The sequence below is a fragment of the Chlamydotis macqueenii genome, chromosome 12, assembly GCF_036417535.1.
Source record: "Chlamydotis macqueenii isolate bChlMac1 chromosome 12, bChlMac1.mat, whole genome shotgun sequence".
Taxonomy (NCBI): domain Eukaryota; kingdom Metazoa; phylum Chordata; class Aves; order Otidiformes; family Otididae; genus Chlamydotis; species Chlamydotis macqueenii.
Window position 1 is genome coordinate 13,473,802 of NC_141567.1, and position 23,420 is coordinate 13,497,221.

The 23,420-nt window shown below is 43.4% G+C and overlaps 1 protein-coding gene across 1 annotated transcript in view; it reads right to left on the reverse strand.

Moving 5' to 3' along the window:
• MYO5A (myosin VA) overlaps positions 1–23,420 on the reverse strand; it is a 93,694-nt gene that overhangs the window by 42,085 nt on the left and 28,189 nt on the right. Inside the window, exons 5-14 of the mRNA XM_086756939.1 lie at positions 21,466–21,622; positions 17,199–17,342; positions 15,899–15,980; positions 14,298–14,405; positions 13,698–13,804; positions 7,599–7,864; positions 6,946–7,027; positions 4,265–4,405; positions 3,345–3,470; positions 1,043–1,126 (exon numbers count right to left, since the gene is read on the reverse strand). Of these exons, the coding sequence (XP_086613065.1) occupies positions 1,043–1,126; positions 3,345–3,470; positions 4,265–4,405; positions 6,946–7,027; positions 7,599–7,864; positions 13,698–13,804; positions 14,298–14,405; positions 15,899–15,980; positions 17,199–17,342; positions 21,466–21,622 (1,297 nt within the window). The remainder of the gene's footprint in view (positions 1–1,042; positions 1,127–3,344; positions 3,471–4,264; positions 4,406–6,945; positions 7,028–7,598; positions 7,865–13,697; positions 13,805–14,297; positions 14,406–15,898; positions 15,981–17,198; positions 17,343–21,465; positions 21,623–23,420) is intronic.

Here is a 23,420-nt window from a genome sequence, read left to right on the forward strand (position 1 = left end):
CCTGTACCCCTGCCTGCACAGCACACTGCCGTGCCATGGCAGAGCTGGAGCTACGCAGGCAGCTGGTCCCTGCCAGCTCCCCGAGGATGCCACTCGCTTCCCACACACACAGGAACTGACTTCACTCAAACCACTTCGACACTTCTCTCAGTAGGAATTCTGCTGTGCTTTTTCATTACACTACATGTTTTAATCATTTAGCTTCATATATCTGCTCAGAATAGAAACAGAAGAGAAAAATGTTGTTTTTCCTGATAGAATAGCACAATTTTAAATAGCCTGTCCTTAATACGCAGCTTCCTGGGCCATTAGAGCTAGCAAACTCCCAACAGCCATTACAACACAATATCAAGTTAATTGCCTTCACATTTCTGAAGAGCACAACTAGCATTCTTGCCATTTAAAAAAAGCAGATGAGGCCACTGAAGACCTGTTCTATAATACTCCTTCACGCAGTATTTTTCAATTCAGATGTTATCTTTCTTTCAGAGATGTCAAGAAGGCAAGACTCCGTAAATTCTGGTTCGTGTCCTTAGGGTATATACATTTCACTCCTCTCTCATTTTGCTTCTGGAACAGAACTTGTCTCTCCTCTAGAAATTTTCTGCTCAGTTGTCAGACCTTAAACAAGGAGCTTCTATTTTCAGATTACCAAATGAAGGGCTTAACTGTTAAGCCTTCTTACACTACTACAGTGTATTAGAAGTCCTTGATGCTTTTACAGAAAATATAGCAAAGTTTTGTGAAGAGTAAAAAAAAAAAAAACAAAACCAACCAAAAAAAACCCCAAAAAACCAAAACCCACAGCAAAAAAACAAACAGTGAAATCAGTGGCTAAATATAGACTGATCTTACATGGAGCAAAATTAGGCTACAGGACTTCCTAAATTCATACAGATAGCCAGGTAAAACACAAACTACATTCAAATTCAATTATCTGATACCAAGGGAGAAATATTTCCTAGGTTTCTAAGAAACTGGATATGATCCTTAATTCAAGGATTCATAACTGCAAAAGAAGAAAGACAATCCTTATACTAACCTTACTTGATTTTAGGACCTTAATTTGTTCTTCATAAACTGTGTCTTTATTCTTTTCCAAAAAGCCTTCACATTGATATTCCACCTGAAAACCATTATTTTACAAAAAAGTTAAGTATTAGAAGTATTTAATAAGAACATTTTGCATAGAATTCACCAGCTGTAACATTCACATTTAAAACAGATAATTCTTGTGGATGTTGAAAATATCAGCTCCCAAGTGCATCTTTGTTAAATATAGATTTTCCTCAAAGAGAGTGCTTTCCAGTAAAACGTAAAACATAGAGAGATGAATACTGGTATTGCATTACACCAGACATATTTCACTGCTGAGAGATGCTTGTGGTAAGACAGTATGACTGAATCGTTACCATAAAGGTGAAGAATCAAAATGAGCGTTGAGCATCTCCTTCACTGAAGTCACCAGGGCTGCAAAATTGTGTGAAATCCAGATGCAACTAAGAACAAAGTATCTCATCTCATCAGCTGAGAGGCCATAAGTAGATCTGCCTGTAGCTTATTATGAAAATGCCTCATTTGTACTCAGAAAAACTATTTTTACTAGAAGCAATAAGAAGTCTGAATGTTGTGACAACACATAACAATCCTATATCACACAGCCACGGAGCCTTCTGGACTGAAGAACAGTCTGAGCATCAGGTAAAAAGCTAGTATTTATTTCACTGTCCTAATTAAAAGCTGAACAGAAATGAAAAACTATTGTCAAAAGTCAACACCTTAGAATTCAACTTTAATTAGCACAAGTATGCTAACTCTCATAAGCGTCTCACACTAACTCTTCAATCTGGTATCAGCAGAAGCACAAACTACAAAACACAAGAGCAGACCCTTACAGCAATTCTGTTCTTTCAGAGCAGGCAGCCTGATCGCCATCAGCAGCCCCTCTTTCTGTACAGCCATTTATTGATGCACTGTACTCAAGCTGCATAACATTTCCAAAAATTCCTATAGGGAGGAAGAAGGCAGAGAGTCTCCCCAGGGTCTCTCCACAGCTGAAAGCCCACTCTGAGCATCACCTCGGGTCCCACTGATGCTCTTACACTGGAGACAATGCCACGAGAGGGCAGCAGAATCTCTGCCTTCTCCCAGGGAAGACAACGTCGAGGTGCAAGGGTTACTAACCTGCCAGCTACAGCTTTAGTTTTTTCCTTCAAGACGCCCGCATGCGTTCACGTAAGCACACAGGAAAGCATGAAATGCTTGGCACAGACAGCACATCAGAGCTTAGAGCTTTGCCAGTACCTGCTCGGAGCTACTTTTAGCTTTCCCTGGCCCTCACTGCTCAGATTAGACTTCAAATATCGAAGTTTAGCCTAATGAACAGTATACAAACTATTAATTAAATCCTTCTTGTTCCCTCATTCACCAAATAAAACCAAACCCATGAATTTAAGCAGTTACAGAGATGTTCTTGCTGCTTTCGTTAAGGCAGCACTACACACAACAAGAACAGGATCCCTCTTCCACACGTAAATTCAAGAACCTGGGAGAAATCAAATGGAGGCAAAAAAAGGCCTCCAACCCCGACATTAGGACGTACAGACCTACTGATAAGAATCCCAAAGGTTCTCCAAACTTGTTTCGACAAAGCTGACAATATTCTGAGGCAGCTTCTTTGTTTAACACGACAATTATCTTAAATAGGATCTTAATTTTTTTATTTTATTTTAACCTGGGGAGTTGCTCAGTTTGCTGATGCACTGTGGGAGCTGAATGCTTGCACGCCACAGAAAGCCCCCTCATCCAGCTGCCTGGAATAGCTGTTCACCCACCAGCAGAGGCAAGGGCGGGAGCCGTACGCACTGCGATACGGTGTGTCAGCCGTACCACATACATGTGCGAAGAGTGCCTTAGCATCTTTTCTGTTGGAACATTAAGGTGGCAGCAAAACCAACATTGTTTTGTTGTTGCTCTTTAGCTAAAACTACCCTAAGATGTATGATTTTCTATTTTGCGTATTTCTGCAGCAAAACCGTAATGGACACAATTATGCTGTGAATTGCAAACACACTAAGCTGTCATGTTTTGAAAAAGGATTGTTAGTGGTTACAGCACGTGACAGGAGCACTTGTTTGTGTTCCTGGCTCTGCACAGCTGCCAGGTCAACCTTCTTCTCCTGATCGGGTGTACAGGCAGGCAGACATTTTACAAGAAACCAGGCAGAGCCAGGGATACCACTGCCCAGTCACTGCCTGCAACAGCTGCCCACCCCAGCATCCCCTCCCACACACACGCTCAGGAACACCAGCCGCAGCAAGAGCTACCAGAGGAAAAGTCCTTACCTTGTCAGCAAAGTGCTTGATGATAAAAGCCTTATTTGACAAACGTGGTTTTTCAAAGAGGGCACATTTATTCAAATGAGTATTGTATAGTTTTTGGGCCCAAGTGTCATCCGAGCCTTTTGGCATCTACGGAAGAGAACACACAGCCATTTAAAATGTCTTGAAAACTTTTCAATAGCAAAAGAAACTAAGACAATGGGGGACAACCAGCAAACTTTGTGGTTTGCTTTCAAACTCCAACTCCTTGGATTTCCAGCACTGCTGTAAGACAGGGAGCCAGTAACCAACTATGCACCTGCCTTTCTAAAACTCCAGACTGGGCACAGCCCAGCAGCAGGCGTAGCTGCTATGTGACATGTACGATGCTAATAACACTCCCAGTGCCACACACCTGAAGGTGGGGATCCAAGAGGTACGTTATCTCACTGAGCAGCATCTCAGTGGGTCAGAACTCAACCACCACCATTCGAGATTGCTTGTGATGCTTTGCGATACACAAGAACCCCAAGCTTGGTTTCCACTGAAGTAGCTACCATGCGCCATCCCCTGTACATGGCTTGGCATAAATTAAACTAAGATAAAGACAAAACGTGAGACACCAATCGACTGGCAATTTGGGGAAATCTAACAGGACCAAAGACTGCATTTGCTGTGCTTGGGAAAGAGAAAGTTGCCAGAGTCAAGACAAAGGTTGATCAGAGACTCAGAAACAGATACAGACAAATGAGGGAGATGAGGGGGAAAAAAAAAATACTAAAAACATTTTTTCCTCCTCCTGTAATTGCCAATTCAGTCTGTACATTCTCCAAATCCTTTCAACAGCAGAGCGTCAAAATGATGGCTGTACACAGATGACTTTTCCCTGTGAGGCACCGGACGGCCGATGACCTCTTTCTCTATGACAGCCCTTGAACACACACCTTGCACTCCTCATCCAACAGATCCAGAACTCCCATTTTGGCCTCTATGAGGTTGATGCAAGGCTGATTGTCATAGAAATCAATCAAGGTCCATGGTATTTGTTCCTTCATATATTCTTCTTGTTCCAGCTTAAAAACATGCTACAGGGAGAAAAAAACAAACAGCTTTCTGTGAAATAAAATGCAGAATAAATACATCAAACTCTCACTTGAATTCATCTTGGCACATTAATCCAAGTTGTCAAGTGACACAGTAGTTTAACTGAATAAACCCTTTAACAAGTAAGGGCATGAAAAATAAATTGACCTTTTTTCCTGGCCTAAAAGCAACAGACAAATTAAAGCGCTTATCCATATCCTCTGCAAACAAGGTCTACTTTTTCCTATCTTTTTATTATATTATCCCACAAATACTATAAGCTCTTTTCTCTTATAAAAAACCAACACAGAACCCAGAAAAAGCCTGAAGTGCAGGAACAGCAGCTTACAAAGTGGGATGTGCCATGCATTTATGATTTTGAAGTCATGAATACTGCTCTATTTCAAGCAAAAATTCACTATAAATACTTTTGCATTTCCTTGTAAAAGAACAGAGCTCCATTTTCTCTTAAATGGCTGCTGATTTTTTTTCTAAGGTGACGCATTGCATTAAAATTTACTCTTCAGCAAAAATCTGCAAGAATGACTCTAGGAGCATTAGCACAAGAAATTCTTTAAGCAAAATTTTGTGGAAAATTTATCTGGTATGAAGATCAATAACAATTGTATATTGTATATTTATTCAAAAATATTCTAACAAAAAACCTGTATTCAGCTTTAATGAAATGCACATAGAAGATGAATTAAAACTTCAGGAAAAAATATAATAAGATATTAAACAGCCAAACTGTGGTCTTGATAGCACAAGCACTCCTTTTAAAAATGAAAAGACTGCTGACTCCAGTTATTTCAAATGACATTTTTATCTCCCATTTAAATTTTAATACATACTAACTGCTCCGGCAGGCAGAATTGAACCTGGAGCACACCCCGACAAGAAGCAAAGAGCAGTGCTGCAGGCAGGGTTCGGTGGGCTGCCACAAACACTGGTGTTCGTGGAGCCAGCCTCAGCTGCCCCCCAAGCTCAGCACACAAGTCCACAAATGCCTCGCAGCTCTCTGGCATGCATCTGCCAGACAGCAGAAAACTACCCTGACAAAACAGTTTATGCCTTCTATTTCACTAGCTTAACACCATCCTTTCCCAAGCAGCGCTCCATAATGGCACCCGCGGGAGCCATTCCCACCCCGTCACTTAACGGCTGCGTTACACGCTGAGTTAATTTCTGACAGGAAAGCCAATGATAGCATTTTATTGGTGAGTCATATCCAACCTAAGTTCTGAAAGAAAATGTAAAACCATTTCTTCATTGTAAAGGAATTAGCAATTATGTGGTGAAAAAAGTCTTCAGACCTCATTTTCCTATGGGCTGCTCGTGGCCAGGCAGTGGAAGGATGGCTGGGGAGGCCAGACAGGCCGTGGAGACGCAAGTGGTGGCCGGGCCATCCCTAAGCAGCCTGCCCTCAGCTGGACTCGGGCCGCCCCAGGCGGCACATGAAGGCTTGCTGGCTGCCACCAGACACAGGACTTTCATTTAAAGCAACTTCTGTCCCATGTACCTGCACAGGAGCCCAATGGGTCCGTGTCCCGGTGTTGGGTTTGGTGGATTCTGTCCTTTGTGAGACGAGTGCTTACAGCAACAGCACAAGAGGGAAGGGAACACGGGGATGGTGTTCTTCACTAAAGAAGCAAACACTTACAATTCTTACAGTGATTAGGCTTTTGCTGTAGAGCTGAGAAAGCTCTGAGATACCTTGCGCTTAGCAGTTATGACATCCTGCTTACGGAGCTGAAGCCAGCCGTGGCGCTACCAGCATGGAAAGGGCATGCTGGGGCCAGAAAGCCCAGCCTCCGCTCCAGTACCTGGCTTCCTTGCCAACACACATCCCTGCTACTGGGATGAACAACGGCGCGGGGAGATCAGGTCCTGCGAGCACACATTGCCATGGAGGTACGCTCATAAAGAGAGTTCAAAGCTATTCCCGTACTGTTGCACAGCCTAGCAACAGACCTGGCATAAATAACTTGCCTCATCATTATGCAGGTAAGATATGTAATTACAAACATCACTAGGGCTGAGGAGAGAGAATCGTGATCTCTCTGGAGGAGGGGGAAGAGGTGCTTCTTGCCACACGTCAGTCATCAATTTCAGGATATGGCTGAAAATCCTCAAAAAATAACGCCAGGAGAGGAAGTGTGGGTGGCAGATTTCCAGCAGTGAAGCCCTGCTCTCTGCTGCCCATGCACAGGCTCTCATTGGAGGTTACGGAGAGACAGCTAACTCCAACTTCATCCACATGGTGCTCTCATTGACAGGCAATCTCGGGGTCTTAATTGCCAAGCACTGCTTCTGTCTTATAATTGTTACTGTGATCGGAATTTCAAATAGTCCCAGAGCAGCAGTTAGTCATAAAATCTATTTCTAGGAGATAGTCGATCTTTCCCCATCCCCACAAAGCCCACGGCCAGGACAGCTGGTTAATAGACTGAAGGAATTCAGTGTAACCACTGGGGACTCAATTAGCAGAATGGAGTTGGGTGAGGGGAAAGGGAAGAGGAAATGCCAGTCATTTCCTACTTACCATATTGAACTGCTGCTGCAGTTTTTCATTGGCATAGTTGATACAGAACTGTTCAAAGCTGTTGATTTCAAATGTCTCAAATCTAAAACATGCAGATACTCCAAATTACTAGTGCAGTGAAAAAAATAGATTAAATTACCCCTAATTTTAAATTCCCTCCCTCCAGTCAAATTCATTGCATTATTCCAGGCACAAACAACCACAATCAAGCAACAATGCACATGGGGAAATGGCAAATTGCTGTACACGGGCAATTCAGTGATGCTCCCTCTTTAGGAAGGGATGAGGAACACAGGGAAGGGACTGATGTTTCTGGAGAGCGTGTTAGTTATCCTTGTCCTCTCTAGAAATGCCACCCTGGAGGAACCATGAGATGACAATTCCTGTGCAACCTTCCCCAATGCAACACATAAAGGAATTGCCAACAGCAAAAAACTGAAGTCCCACAATAAATGTCAAACCTGAAAGTCAAGACAAAGATCTTAGACAGCATGTCAAAACTAAACACCTACTTCCTTCAGCTGCAATAAGCAGTTGCTAAGGGTTGGGGGTTTTTTGTGCAATCCCCACGCAGCGCTACACGATAGAGACAAAGATGCTTTGCAGTAAGACAATTACGTAAGAGGTGTCACATCTCTGACAAAGAGACTCACCCATAAATGTCCAACACTCCAATGAAAGAATGCTGTTTTACAGTAGCGTGAAGGGCCTTGTTCACATGATCGACAATCCAGTTAAAGAGATTAGCATAGATATGTTTGGCAAGTGCATCTCTGGCATTGATGGCATGAAGTTTAGAAATCGGCTTGATGTAGGTTTCGGTGGCAGTTGCGAGCTTCCTATGGCAAAGCCAGTGGGCCATCTCTTCATACTCCACGCCCATGAGGTCGCAGAAGATGGCGAGGGGTTCGTGCTTAGGCTAATAAAAACAATCTCATTAGGTCTTGAAACAGTATTACTAATAGCACACGTGCAATCGTGCAACCAGAAGATTGCAGTGATCCAACAATAAGCTCTTCCTCCTTCAAAATATAACAAGTTCCCTACCCACTTAACACCTTCGCACTGCTGAAGTAAATTAGTGAATCACAGTTTCCCCAAAGGCATTTTACTGTACTTGTGTTCAGCAAAAAGCCCCACACAGGGAACCTGCAACCTTTGCAAAAATGAATCACCTAGCTTTATAGGGATGGACTTGGTATTTGGAATTCTTGTAACTGTCTCAGTTTTGAGTGAAGATGCTAGAAAATTGCAGAGGCTAGAGCATCAGCTGTGTACTGGGGACAGAATGAACTACAGCTCCTGAGAGGTGCTCTCATCTGCTCATACACACACACGTCAGGGAGTGATGGGCAATGGGGCATCGCAGCCCAAGCCAAGAATGAAGAGGAAGAAGTGTGGAAGGGCTTTAATGCTCTGGACTCAATATTTAATGCAGTATTTTCTCAGTGAATTCTCGAGAAACCTTAAGAGACTGGAGCATGCAAATGATGTTCTCTAACTCTCAAATTGGACTCTGCAAGTGAAAAAACTCACCTTTGTTTAACCAGGTAAAATCAAGTAGCAAGGCTTGCACACTGAGATGGGTATGTAAGATTTCTGCATAAAAATCGGTGCAGTGCATTTACCGCTCAGTGAGTTAAGATACGGCACCTCATGACTAACAAGCAAACTGATAGCTAGAAATCAAGGAGAACAGACAGGTCTTTCCTCCTAAGGAGCTCCCCTAACACTACTTCTTCATCATGTTCACTTTGCACTCGGTGGCTCAAAAGCATGCTGACAAGCAGCGTCTTGACAAGGACAGATTACACGCCACTGTTACTACGTGCCCAGTAGCTTCAGGGTACATCAGCTTCATCTTTCTATTTCCACGTCCTTCTGACTTCTCTGGGCTTCCTCCAGTCCTTATAGCATACAGGTCCCACGGCAGTGCTGTTACACCTCCAAAATGCTGTTAACTGAGCACATCTTCTTTCCATTTAGCCATACCATTTCACTGGCTCAGAAGAGTCAGTAGTAAGTAATATTAGAGGTGAGTAATAAGTAATATTAAATTAAATTATAAGGCAGTATAAAGCAATAATAATAATGAGCACTGCATAAGAGTGTCACATGAAAAAAAATTACATTAAAAAAACCTGATTCATTCATACAGCACCATGCCGAGCCCTTCGCTGAGCTCCCTGAAGCACCACCATTGCATCATTGCGCCAGCGCTTTCCAGAGTTCTGCAGTGACATGGCTGTTGTCAGAGAACAGCACAGCTCAGGTAGCGGATGCCATCGAGCAGACATTCACCACCACCTGCCAGACGTTTACCACCTCAGGATAGGATTGCAGAGGAACTCACAGCTTTGTAGTAGCTTATTCAGTAGGATTCAACAGGTTCAACAGTCAAAGGCTCTGGGGCGCAGGTGGTATTCTCATCAATCCTCCCGGTCGAAGGGCAGGGACCTGAAAGGGCCAGATGTATCTGGCAGGTTAACTCGTGGCTCAGGGAGTGGTGCTGCAGCCAGGGCTTTGGATATCTAGATCACGGGGCGTGCTTTGAGAAGCCCGGGCTGCTAGGGGCAGATGGCGTGCACCTAACCAAGACGGGGAAGAGTGTGCTTGGACAAAGACTTGCCAGGCTCGTCCGGAGGGCTTTAAACTAGTGTTGCTGGGGGAGGGGGAGCACAGTTCAGCCCACTGCTGTCAGCATGGCACCAGTGCCAGCACCGAGGGTCCAGAAGCTGAGGAAGGATCACAGATAAGTGCAAACAAACCTAAACTGCGGTCCAATAGCACCCCTGTCGCTCCAGCCAGCAAGTCGGCTTTGTCGGGGGCCCAGCTGAAGTGTCTCTATACCAATGCACGCAGCATGGGGAATAAACAGGAAGAGCTGGAGATGCTTGCACACGAGCAGGGCTACGACCTCATTGGCATCACGGAGACGTGGTGGGATGACACATACGACTGGAGCGTCAACGTGGAAGGGTATAGGCTTTTTAGAAAAGACAGGAAGGGGAGACGAGGAGGGGGTGTCGCTCTCTACGTCAGCAACCGGCTGGAGTGTGTGGAGCTCCGCCTGGGGATGGAGGAGGAGCTGACAGAGAGCTTACGGGTCAAGATTAGAGGATGGGGACGGACTGGGGACATTACGGTGGGGGTCTGTTACAGGCCACCTGGCCAGGAGGACAGAGCAGATGAAGTGCTCTATAGGCAGATAGGAGCAGCCTCACGGTCACAGGCCCTGGTTCTCATGGGGGACTTCAACCACCCTGACATCTGTTGGAGAGACAACACGGCAGGGCACAGGCAGTCCAGGAGGTTCCTGGAATGCGTGGATGACAACTTCCTCCTGCAGGCGATAGAGGAGCCGACAAGGAGGGGTGCCATGCTCGACCTTGTGCTCACCAACAGGGAGGGGCTGGTGGGGGATGTGAAACTAAAGGACAGCCTTGGCTGCAGCGACCATGACATGGTGGAGTTCAAGATCCACGGGGCAGCAAGGAAAATACATGGCAAGCTCTCTGCCCTAGACTTCAGGAAGGCGGACTTCGGCCTCTTCAGGGACCTGATGGGCCAAGTGCCATGGGAGGCGGCCCTGGAGGGAAGAGGGGCCCAGGAAAGTTGTTCTATATTCAAGGAGCACCTCCTCCAAGCTCAGCAGAGGTGCATCCCAATGAAAAACAAGTCGGGCAAAAAGGCCAGGAGGCCAGCGTGGATGAGCAAGGAGCTCCTGGACCAACTGAAAGTGAAAAAGGAAGCCTATAGAGGGTGGAAGTGGGGACAGGTAGCCTGGGAGGACTACAAAGAGGCTGCGTGAGTGCCCAGGGATAAGGTACGGAAGGCCAAAGCCCTGGCAGAACTGAATCTGGCCAGGGATATAAAATGCAACAAGAAGAGCTTTTATAGGTACGTAGGGGACAAAAGAAAGTCCAGGGAAAATGTAGGCCCCCTCCAGAAGGGAACTGGTGTCCTGGTTACCCAGGACATGGAGAAGGCTGAGGTTCTCAATGACTTCTTTGCCTCAGTCTTCACCGACAAGAGTTCCTGTCCCACCACCCAAGCTGTAGAAGGTGCAAGCAGGGACTGCGAGAATGAAGAACTGCCCATTGTACTCGAAGAGCAGGTTCGGGATCATCTGAGGAACCTAAAGGTGCACAAGTCCATGGGACCTGATGAGATCCATCCGTGGGTCCTGAGGGAACTGGCGGATGAAGTTGCCAAGCCACTGGCTATCGTATTTGAGAAGTCGTGGCGGTCTGGTGAGGTCCCCGATGACTGGAAGAGAGGGAACATAACCCCAATTTTTAAAAAGGGGAATAAGGAAGACCCAGGTAACTACAGGCCGGTCAGCCTCACCTCTGTGCCTGGCAAGGTCATGGAGCAGATTCTCCTGGAAACCATGCTAAGGCACATGGAGAGCAAGGAGGTGGTTGGTGACAGCCAACATGGCTTCACCAAGGGCAGATCATGCCTGACCAGTTTGGTGGCCTTCTATGACGGGGTGACGGCATCGGTGGACAAGGGACGAGCAACTGACATCATCTACCTGGACTTGTGCAAAGCTTTTGACACTGTCCCGCATGACATCCTTCTCTCTAAACTAGAGAGACATGGGTTTGATGGACGGACCACTCGGTGGATAAGGAGTTGGCTGGATGGCCACACTCAGAGAGTGGTGGTCAACGGCTCGATGTCCAGGTGGAGACCGGTCACGAGTGGCGTCCCTCAGGGGTCCGTGCTGGGCCTGACCCTGTTCAACATCTTTGTCGGCGATATGGACAGTGGGATAGAGTGCACCCTCAGCAAGTTCGCCGACGACACCAAGTTGTGTGGTACCGTCGACACGCTGGAAGGGAGCGATGCCATCCAGAGGGACCTTGACAGGCTGGAGAAGTGGGCCCGTGCCAACCTCATGAAGTTCAACCAGGCCAAGTGCAAGGTCCTGCACCTGGGTCATGGCAATCCCAGGCACAAATACAGGCTGGGCGGGGAATGGATTGAGAGCAGCCCTGAGGAGAAGGACTTGGGAGTGCTGGTGGACGAGAAGCTTAACATGAGCAGGCAATGCGCCCTTGCGGCCCAGAAGGCCAACCGCATCCTGGGCTGCATCAAGAGAAGCGTGGCCAGCAGGTCGAGGGAGGTGATTCTCCCCCTCTACTCTGCCCTGGTGAGACCCCACCTGGAGTACTGCGTCCAGTTCTGGAGCCCCCAACACAAGAAGGACATGGACCAGTTGGAGAAGGTCCAGAGGAGGGCCACGAAGATGATAAAAGGGCTGGAGCACCTCTCTTATGAGGACAGGCTGAGAGAGTTGGGGCTGGAGAAGAGGAGGCTCTGGGGAGACCTGATAGCGGTCTTCCAGTACCTCAAGGGGGCCTACAAGAAAGATGGGGAAAGGCTGTTTAGTAGGGCCTGTTGCAATAGGACGAGAGGTAATGGTTTTAAAATAGAGGGGGGTAGATTTAGATTAGAAATTAGGAAAAAATTTTTTATGATGCGAGTTATAGAACACTGGAACAGGTTGCCCAGAGTGGTGGTGGAGGCCCCATCCCTGGAAACGTTCAAGGCCAGGCTGGATGAGGCTCTGAGCAACCTGATCTAGTCAGGGATGTCCCTGCTCCTTGCAGGGGGATTGGACTAGATGACCTTTGAAGTTCCCTTTCAACCCTAACCATTCTATGATTCTATGATTCCTGCATTGGAGATGATACCCATTACAACATAACCTAGCTCGTCATGTCCTGGGGCTCATCAGCTTTTTGCATGTGATCATTAAATGACACTTTCTTTTAGCGAAAACCTTTTAAACACACATCAAACAGCCAGACTGCTGCTGTGGTCTCTCAGCAGCTATCCATTAGATCCCACGAACAGATGGTGTCAGACCAGGCACGCTGATTGTCTGTAGCCCGATGAAGGACCTGATGTCTCAGCTCCAGAAACCGCTGCTGCAGATTCTTGAGAAAGCAACTGATATTAAAAAGAGAAAAAAAAAACTCCTGCAACTACTGCTACTATTTGAAGAGAGAGAAAGATGAAGGCTGTGTAGTTCAGCCGTAGACACTCAAGGAAGGGAGAAACTGGTCACTTGTGAATCCAAGGAAGAGAAGAGTGACAAGACAGATCTTTTTTGTTTCTCATCTCCAGAATATGGACTTCAGTAGGACGCCTCGGTCCTCACTGAATGAGGAGGTTTTTTCAGATCAGACTATGCAGTTTGCACTGCTGATCTCCAACAAAGGTAAAAAAGGACTGATAAAACCAGGACACTTAGATAAGTTGCACAAATCATATCTGTATATCCTGTGCTCTTGTCTAGACATCCCAGAGGACTTGGCAAAGCATTTGCTTTGCAATCATTTAGGCCATTTTGGCATTTAACAGAAAAAAAAAAACATCCTGCAAAGCATTTACTGTGGGCAGGGAATGTATTCATATAGGAGCATAAAGATCTAGACACCTGCCCAGCACTTCAAAGCTAGTCTGTCTGGTAGACTTTTCTAGGACAGATCAATTACAGTTTTGAAACGAAATTCAGGCAGCCACTGTTATAATACAGAGAGCACTGTCTAAAGCCTTTAAACTGAGATGAGTTGAATTCAACTGCAAAAAGAACTGTGAAAATGTTAACAAATTAGAAACACACGTTGCTTGCAGTTTTATATTGTTACTCTCTTTCAGAAGTGGTCCCTACAAACAAGCAGCAGGCAGAACCGTCAAGAGTAGAAACCATGGCCTTCAGCTCATCAACTACTCACAGGAATAGTGCAGCTGTCAGAATCCCGGGATGCAAACTCCACATTGCCCAAGTGAAGGATGCCAGCAAGGATTCGAAAAATTCCCATCTGGTAGGAATCACTAATCCCTGAAAAATGATTAATAAAATGTTTTGAATAGAGAGAGAAATAAAGAACCATGACCTGCAGTTGATGAAAAATTTTATTAAGAAGAGAAAAATGGTGACCACTATATGTTTTTTTCACAGACTTTGGCATTTGACAGTACCACTTGGCTCCACGTCTATTGAAAACATTTTACAATCAGATGCAAAAAAAATCCATCAAAACAAACTATTTAATTTGCTGTTTCAAAGTGCTTTGCCAGTGACCTCCATGTATGTGCTACACCAAGGGAATCCACCATTTCTGTTGATACAATGCTTGCTCCTCCTACACTAGATATGTGATTCCACCTCAATTTAAATACCTTCTTAATGCAAGAGAAGTATCCCAGTCAAAAAGCTTACCAAACTCTCCTGTTTTAAAACACAACAGAGTATGAAGAAAATATACACAAACAATGTAGAAAATGCTTGCTAGTGTATCGCATTTGGGATATGACTGTGTTTTACAAATTACCTAGCAAAGTGCAGGCCTGCCTGGTGTTTACCATTTCCTTAGCATCATCGACACCGTCAATCACAGGGCTTCCACCTTGCTTTGTATAATGGAAGTAATTTGCGTTCCCTGTAAGACAAAAAACAAATCTTTCACACACACTGATGGAGAAACTCACAGGACATCTGTAAAGCTGTATTATGATTAGGTTGCTCTTGGCAGAATCCACGATTTGAAATATGTCAGTATATCTTTGCCTTCTGGCTCATAGTACCCATTATTGTGGAGAATATTTTTTTTCAAGATGTAACAATGCAAATAAGTATTCTTAAGCTACTTGGTTCCTACAATAGGCCCTGAAGCATATTCTCTACTTAACCTTGGTTCAGACTTTCACACCTGTGGAAGAATCACTTTGGAAGCAATTATTCTCCAAGTCTGAGCCAACCACCCAAGTATGCAGAGTTGATAGCAGCAGCACTTTGGAATTATGTGGCAGATATTGTTGCACCAGGATATTTAAAAAAAATTTAAAATTCTATTTTGCCCATTTTTTGGTTTGTTTTTAAGCTATGGTCTGGTTTAGTCTTACGAGTATCTATGATCCATTCTGACTGAGAAGTCATGGTTGGAGAACTGGTAGCTTCATATCAGTCTAGGGGCAGCACTGGGCTTCACTGGGAGCGCAGTAGCTCTCCTGGGTACTCTGTAAATTCCTACAGTTTCAGTGGCCACACTTCCAGCTGCAGTAACAAGACTCCTTTTCTTCTGATCTGCTAAGGTTTCAAGAACGCTGAAAGAGGAGTCTGCTAAATGGCTTCTTTATAATTACATCAGTTCCTGTCTTTCCTGTGTCAGCAGATGTGAATCCTAAATGTGCCAGGACAGTGCAGAAGAGCAGAGAAACACTTTAAAACCAGAACGGTATTTCAGAAACCAGCACTGACAGGCTGTGTAGTTTTCTCACTATGAAGCTAACTTTTAAAACAGAAATGAAGCACTGAAATTTATATTGAATTTCAAAAACGATGAGTTGATTGCCTGCCCCAAGGTCATCATAATGCCTTTATTTTCCAAAGTACCAGTTCCTGTTAAATAAGAAACCTTTCCTTTATCAACATTTTAGTTTGTAAAACGAAAGCATTCACTTATCAGTTTTGTGATCACCAGGTCATCAGAGATGGTAAAGTAATTGTTGGTAACAGCCCAAGAGAAAGTATGCAGACGCCAAATAAGCTTTTCAGGTGTTTACATCAGAAATGTTAAGATTCTCTAATAGCTAGAGCCATGGAAAAAAAAAGGTTTTAAAGGACCAAGAGAAGAGAATTTCGTCCTCACCACTGGAAAGCTACTCTGGAATCCAGGACACAGCAAGTCCTAGCGATTACAACTGCAGTGTATTAGAGTGTGCTGAGTAAACAAATCTGTTACTTTCGTTTTATCTAAAAAACACAGTCTGAGATCTGCCATTTTAGTTATTGTCAATATATTTTAGTACTTGAAAGTTTAAAAGTTTAGAATTTAAAAGTCAGCAACTCTTCTTTGGGTTTTACGGCTCAAAAAGCTCAGAGATGCTGCCTCATACCTGCAATTGCACAACACAATGAATGTGAATTTCATACCTAATCGTAGAGTTTTAAACTCAGGTAATGCTGCAGAGGCACATAGTTGGTAAAAGATGTGGTAATTTCTCTCCTCTTCTGCCTTTAAAAAGGAAGGAATTGATTATTTTTCACAACTTGACAAGTGTCAGAAACATCCAAGCGTAGAAAAGAACTACTACGTTTAATGCTTTCTCTAGCATTACGTTAAGAGCATAGAAGCCACATGGAAAAAGGAAAGACAAATCAGCATCTATCATTTCCTTCTTGATTAGTTTAATCCATCTTCAACAGCAAGAAGCACGTAGACATTTTCACTTAAAAAAAAAACCGTATGATTTCACTTTTCAGAACTGTGGATTATTATTAAATATAGATCAGGATTCTATGGGTGGGTGAAATGATCATACTTAAAAGCTTTTCATTTTCCAAAAATAACTAACACTATTTGCCTCAGCATTTATAATAAGCTGGTGAAGGGAGTATCTTTCTTGCCAAGGCAAAACTGGAATTTTAAAATGAAGGGCAAACACAGCTCAGAAGGTTATGACTCATGACCAACACCATAATTCTGAACTTAAGTGCTCTAAATTTCATAACTTCAAAACAAAACAAAACCAAACCCAGAAAAAGACTTTCAGCTAAACCATGTGCAAGATGTATCTCTTATTTTTAAAATACACAACAGTACCGCATGTAACACTCCCACACAATGCAAACTGTACTTAATTGTTTTATACCTTTAGGCAGCCAGTCAAGGGTAAGTCCATTTTTACTCAGCTCTAGACTATGGGGTAGGCAAAGATGGAGAGGAAGTGTGGGAGACAAAAAGGTTGCGGACCGGTTCAAATACGAAATTCCAAAATGAAGAGTTCAAGAGGGATGAAATGATATATTCTGATTTGCCTAAATAACAGCGATCAAAATTCATTCATAATTATTGCGACAGCAGTGGGTTTTTAACAAGAGATTGAAAGTGAGCTAAGACGGCAGCTTTACAAACCACAACAGAGCGCTCTTCTTGAGCACGAGAGGATTCTGCCAGGTTTTGAAGCCCTATTCTATGATACTACAGTAAGCAAAAACTCACATCTAGTAGCGCACTGAAGGTATTTCATGTTTAAATACACAGCCTTTTTAATACACATTTTAAAATGACAAATAATTCATCTAATGAAGGGTTCACTTGGTTTTCTTCTCTCCCCCCTCCCTACATGTGCTACATTACACCATTACAGCCATCTCTTAGGAGAGATGCCTAAGATAATTTTTTTTAGCATAGTCACACAAATATAGAATAAGAAGATTGCATCAGTATTACCTGAAACACTACTCTTGATTTTTCCAAGAGGTAAGTTCTCATGTTAGCACCAATGATTCGATATCTCTTATCAAAACCAATTTCAATGTATTTCCCAAAGCGACTGCTGTTGTCATTCCTTGTAGTTTTGGCATTTCCAATAGACTGAAAAAATGGAATATTGTAAAGGTTAAACAGCTTCTAGAAATTATCAAATCTATTCAATCGTGTATATGGCTCATAAACAGTTAAAAACATTAATTTTGTCATCGTTTCAAAATAATCAAGAATTTAATAAAGAAAGATCTTTGACTCATCAGCCAGTTATAGCAAAATACAGTTATTTCATTGACTTAAGATCTGGAGCTGATTTTCCTAGCAATGATTTCACTTTCACATAGTCCAATCTTCTAGCTAAAAATCCTTTATTGCTCTCTGACGTCTTTTAAAAGGAATTCAAGAGTCTAACAGAATGCTCACATACACCCACATTTCTTCTAAGGACTTCATAAAACTCAACGATTATTTCACACTGTATATATTCATGTATGTAGGTGTACAGATATATGTATAGTACTTGCAACCTCTGTAAGTGTACCTAGCATAAACCCATAGTCCAGCAAACAGCCCCTGTGTCCTGTCTGGCTAACAGTTTATTATTATTTATTACTCGAAAACCAACCACATTTCCAAACTACTTCTGCAAACATATAATTATAAAATATTTACTGAGTGCCTAAATATAATCTAAAAATTAACACCTACAGACTCATGTCATTCACCTGGTACTGAATCCCTTCAGCTTGGTTACTGACTCAGAGAGTCTTCAGTGCTGCCCTACGTGCCTAACGTTGCGAGACCAATTCAATACAGCTTCATACACAACAAACAATATTCAATGTATTTCCTCTATAGTCCATGGTTCTGGGATGCCCAGGGCAAATGCTGACTGTGGTTGCTAAATGGTCTTGGTGCACCTGTGCCTTACCCCAAATCAGGATTAGGAGGCACCTCGTGACAGGTACCAGCTGGATTGATCAGAATTCAAGGCACACAAACTACAACATGCTGAACTTCAAAGAAAAGCATTTTATCTTCTCAATCAGATCATGTTCTAGACATCATATAGCAAAAAAAAAAAAAAAAAATCCTAAAGATCTCTCCCTATCAAAAGGAATGCATTTGGAGTAATTCAGATGCAGCACACTGCCCTTTATCCTGCAGCACTCTGTGTACATTACCAAGTACCTAACTGTCGTAGTTCAACCACGACACTAACGCTGAAGCATACCATCACCGAAGGACAGAGCCGTATCTATGTCCTAGTTTCCTAGCTGACGTAGCCATCCAGAGGAACTCTGTACTGAAGTAAAGCTAGGAAAACAAGTCAGAGCAAATAGCAATGCTGAGTATTGGTGTTCCAAATCTGGAAACAAAAGGCCAGTAATCGGTAAGGGCCAGCCGGGTACGGCACGGGGATTAGACCTTCAGGAACCCCATTACAGCAGCAGCAGCACGCACGCCTGACTGCGCAGATGTCTAAGTGAATACCAGATGAACAGCTGCTGTAAAGGATGTAAGAACAAATTACATCTCTGCAATCAAAGAAATACTGAATTCCTTCAGACTAAACTTACTCAAACTGCATTTGTTGTGTTTTAAAATTATCGCTACTGTGATTATTTTGTTGGTGGTGCTAGTAATATAATATTACAATATTTTCAGAAACCAATTATTACTTTGAAAAGCATTACTTATAAAAACAGTTAAGGAAGTCTTTGGTATTATAAGATTGCTTAGCAGAGTACATACTAAGCTGTACAATTTGCATAGCTGTACAGGGTACGAAAGAAAGAGAGGCAGGAAATTGCATACAGAGATGTGGTTTAAGTCTTGACTTTCTACACTTACAACAGCAAAATTGTATAGAGTTATTGACTACAAACCTAATTATTCAAATAGTTGCTAGAAGTGTACAGCGCTCAGTTGATATAACAGAGCAGTTAATAGGCAAAGATGGTGTGAAATTCTGACACTAATGATGGTAGGTCATAAAATGCTGAAATTCAGGTTGTCCAAATAGAAATTTAAAAACAAAATTACTGTCTTCTCCTAAGATTTTACAAACAACTTAGCAAATTCTGCGTTTCCTATTTCGAAAATGAATTACTCATTTTCTTCCTAATCTACATGGGTTAATTTGTGTTCCTGCTGATTTATCAACTGAAGAGTTTGAAACATTAATCTTGCTATCCTAGAGTCTGTCTCAACACTAGATTTCACAACATGCACTCTTAAAGCTTATTTAAAGTTCAAGTGTTTGAAGTTAAAAGGATAGCTTTCATCCAATTATAACAACATTTAAAGCAAGTAAAATTTTAGATTTATCCAGGTTCATGAAATTGTTGTTATCCTTAGAAAATAAAATAAAGCACCATCATTGTTTTTTAGTGGATAAAAAAGGTATGGATGGAAAGTTCATTTCTAGTCCTCAATTTAAATTTCCTTGCTTTGGAAATTAAATCAGAGAATTAGTGGAGAGCTGATGGCCACTGATTGGGAGGTGGGGTCCGAGGGGTGAGAGAGAAGGATGTTTGGTTTAGGCTTTGAGATCAAACAAAAGAAGTGGCCCAGAGAAAGCTGTAGATAGTTTGTATTTCACCCAGCAAGCAAACAGCAAAATGCAAACCCGTCCCGTAGAGCCTCTTAACACACCTGTGAAGACGCAGCCGCCTCCCTGGCCCCTGGTACCACTTCCATGGCACGCAGAGGAAGGGAGAAGTGGCATTCGGCACCCCTGGTCCTGTTAGCCACGCACCAAAGGATGGTACGACATGTACTGCAAACATTGGAGCAGGGAAAGGAGTACACTGGGATTAGCTCACACCTGCAAAACTGCCGTTGCTCCCCAGGGCCCAGGCTGCTCCCACAGGGGTAGGTGCAGCTCAAGGCAAGGCTTCACTCCCCTGCCTTCCTCCCACAGCTGGACATCTGGATCCCACAGCAGCAGGGCCCACTGCTAATCATGGCACAGCTTGTTTTATCCCACAAAACAGTTTCAAAACACCACACAGCACCACAAACCAGGCACAATTACCTCGTGACAGAACACACACAACTGTGACGGGGCAGCTACAGTTTGAGTGTCATGAACTCCTCACGCTAGGAGGAAAGGAGGAATAAAATGTAGCTCATTTTTAAAAGTACCTGAGAAAGAAAACAATGGCAGCATTTGGCATTGCACACGTCACTGTATGGACTCCATTTACTCACGTCTATCCACTAATTGCATAGAGCTGCTAAGCATCTACAAAGGCATCAGTTGTCCTAAGCATTTTTTTAGGTTGTCCATAGGCATGTGAGTGCCTATGGACAGAGCTACTTCTCTCAAGGAATTCCCCCAAGACTGTTTCTCTCTTGTGAATCTTTTCTTAATGTAGTTCCTTAACTTCAGCTACAACTCGAATCTACACAAAGGCAAAGACACAAAAAGCAATTCAGATGACCCTAAGAAATGTTTCCTGCTTGGCCACAGCATCAGAACTAAAGTGCCTCCTGAGCTTCCCGTAGAACAGAGATCCTGAAGTAGGAGTGAACTGTACAAGTTATCTCACAGTCTATTGCCAGCACCTACTCTCTGAAGCCAATGGCTTCAGGACTTGACAACAGACAGTTACACAAATTTTCAGAACTGAAACATTACTCTGAGCTAGTTATAGCAAAATGACAACTTTTGTCATGTTTTTCCCCTCTGAAAGAAACTGTGTGCATGTTAAGTAACTCTGCCTTCTATCTTCCCTAATCACATTTCCTACAAGTGAACATCTGCTTTACTCAACAACTCTCCTCACTTCAAAGTATAATCCACCTGCCCCAACTGTGTGAATGTCATGTTCAGTGCGTAAGACCAGGAATTTTCATTCTCTTTGGAATTTCACACACAAAACCACTCTTCTGCACCTGCATTTGGCCAGCAGTCTGGGAACTACCAGTGTTGTAAAGCTGAATAGATTTAAAGCATATAAAGATTACTTTGTTATGTGAAATACATTAACAATGTGGAAACATCACCTCCCATCTTCTCTCAATCTTTCATAAATACTACACAAAATTATGCCTAAAATTATGCCTATGGATTTTAAAAAAAAAAAAATTAAAATACATTTATTCTAGGTTCTTTGATCCTTAAAAAAAAGTATGGACTGTTCTGTCTACCAAATGCTTATGTTAGCCCCAGAATAACATAACCCCAGCTGGAGGGTGGGAGTTAGTGCAGTAGCTCTCTTACCTCCATGATGGGGTTGGAGGCCAAGACTTTCTCCTCAACATTCGCCTCACTGGCAGATCCACTGACCGTGGCAAAGTACCTCATGGCATACTTCGCAGAGACGGTCTTTCCGGCTCCCGATTCCCCACTGACAATGATTGACTGATTTCGCTCATCTCTGAAACACAAAGACATGTTAATTACCAGCTGTTCTCCCAAGGACACTTATTTTTTGTGTCCCCAACTTGGCAACAACCCTTCCACCATACATGTTAGCGATACAGCAGTAACGTAAATGCATGTGGCAGAAACAAGGCTGTTAGTGACCAAGCTGCCTGGATGGCTGACTGGAATGCCTGCGACCAGGACTGATGCTGCCGCCACAGTCCAGCCAGCCAGCAGAGCTGCTCTAGAGAACCTGGCTACAGCGAAGTACCCATTACCACTATTCACTATGTGCTTCTGCAGCTACTTCTACCCAGAGTCTCTGGTAGAGTGCTCCACTAGATTATCAGTGCTCATTAGTAAAGATCATTAATGCCATCTTACAGATAGAGAAATCAACAGCAGAGTCAGCAACAGAAACTTTTCGTCCTTCGGATCTAATCACCAGCTTTTCCCAGAATTGTTCTGAATCTGAAAAATTCAAGCAGGGCTGTTCAGGACACAAATGGCAGCTCTGGAGTGAAGACTAGCCCTTTGCTGTGAAGTAATGTCTCCTAATTTAAAAAAAATTCTTTCCATTTGCTACTAAAAAAATTTTCTTTCATCTCCAAGATGGGTCTATCCACAAACCCCAACTGTATGACCAATAAACACACTACAAAATAACAGCGTTAAAAATTACCATTTATACAGTCTGAATATTTTAAAATAAAGACCATACATCCTTTATACAGTATTTTGTATTTCCAAAGTAATATAAGTAAAATTAATGATATTTCAAAATATTCCTACGAGCTGGGTGAGCTTAACTCTATCTTGCATACTGGAAAGCGGAGAAAGAAGGAATAAAATTTTACCCTAAAGATTTTCAGAGCTGGAACACAGAAAGTATGACCAAGCCCCAGACCAGGCTGCACTACAGCACAGTAACTGTGAACGAAATTTTGGGCACGCGCACGTTCAGGCAACACACATACAATCTGCAAGGCCTCCAAACGCCTGCTGAGGCCACCAGCAAATGCCATGCAGTGGGAGTGAAGAAATATGCGTGGAAAATATATTTGTCGTTTCTGTAGCCTAAAGGTCCTCCAGGAGGTCTGGGGTTCTATGTCTGAGATGGTCAAAAAAAAAAAAAAAGCTGCTGCTGAAATTATGAGGCTAAATTACAGATCACGTTGTTACTCTCACGCTAATACCTATCTTCAGAAACATCCCCAAGCCCACAGATAAGAGCACAGCTCCAGCATCGACCCCGTGTTGCACAGCGACGCAGGCTAGAGGAGCCGCTGGTGACGCCACGCATCTCCGGGAGAGCCAAGGTGGGATTCGTTTAACTGAAGAAAGGCATTGGCTGAAGCAGATTTTCCACATTTCGGTAAAAGGAAATTACTTGAAATGGCTGGCTGTTGATTTAATTAATAAGAAAGTGTTAAGAAGATCAAAGCAACCTCATTTTGTGTCTCAACTGCCATTTAACACATCCGACAGGTGCGAATGACTACAGCATGGTTCACACGGTCACATACACCAAGCTGCCCGTCTCGGTGGGAGAGCTGTGGGAAAGTGTAACCGTTCAGCTCGACAGCAGGCTGTGCGCAGTCCGCGTTACGCAGATTGGGCTGCCAGAGCTGCCAGTCGTGGCCACAGGGTAATGAAAACATCCGCCAATGAGACCTCTCATTACAGGGACCATCAAGCCGGCTATGCACGCTCCTGAGCAAGGTCTGCGGTTCCCGGGATGGCTTGCAGTAGTGAGGAAGATTTCAAGCTGGGAAAGGAAGAAGAAACACTCTTGCTTCTTCCACAATCCC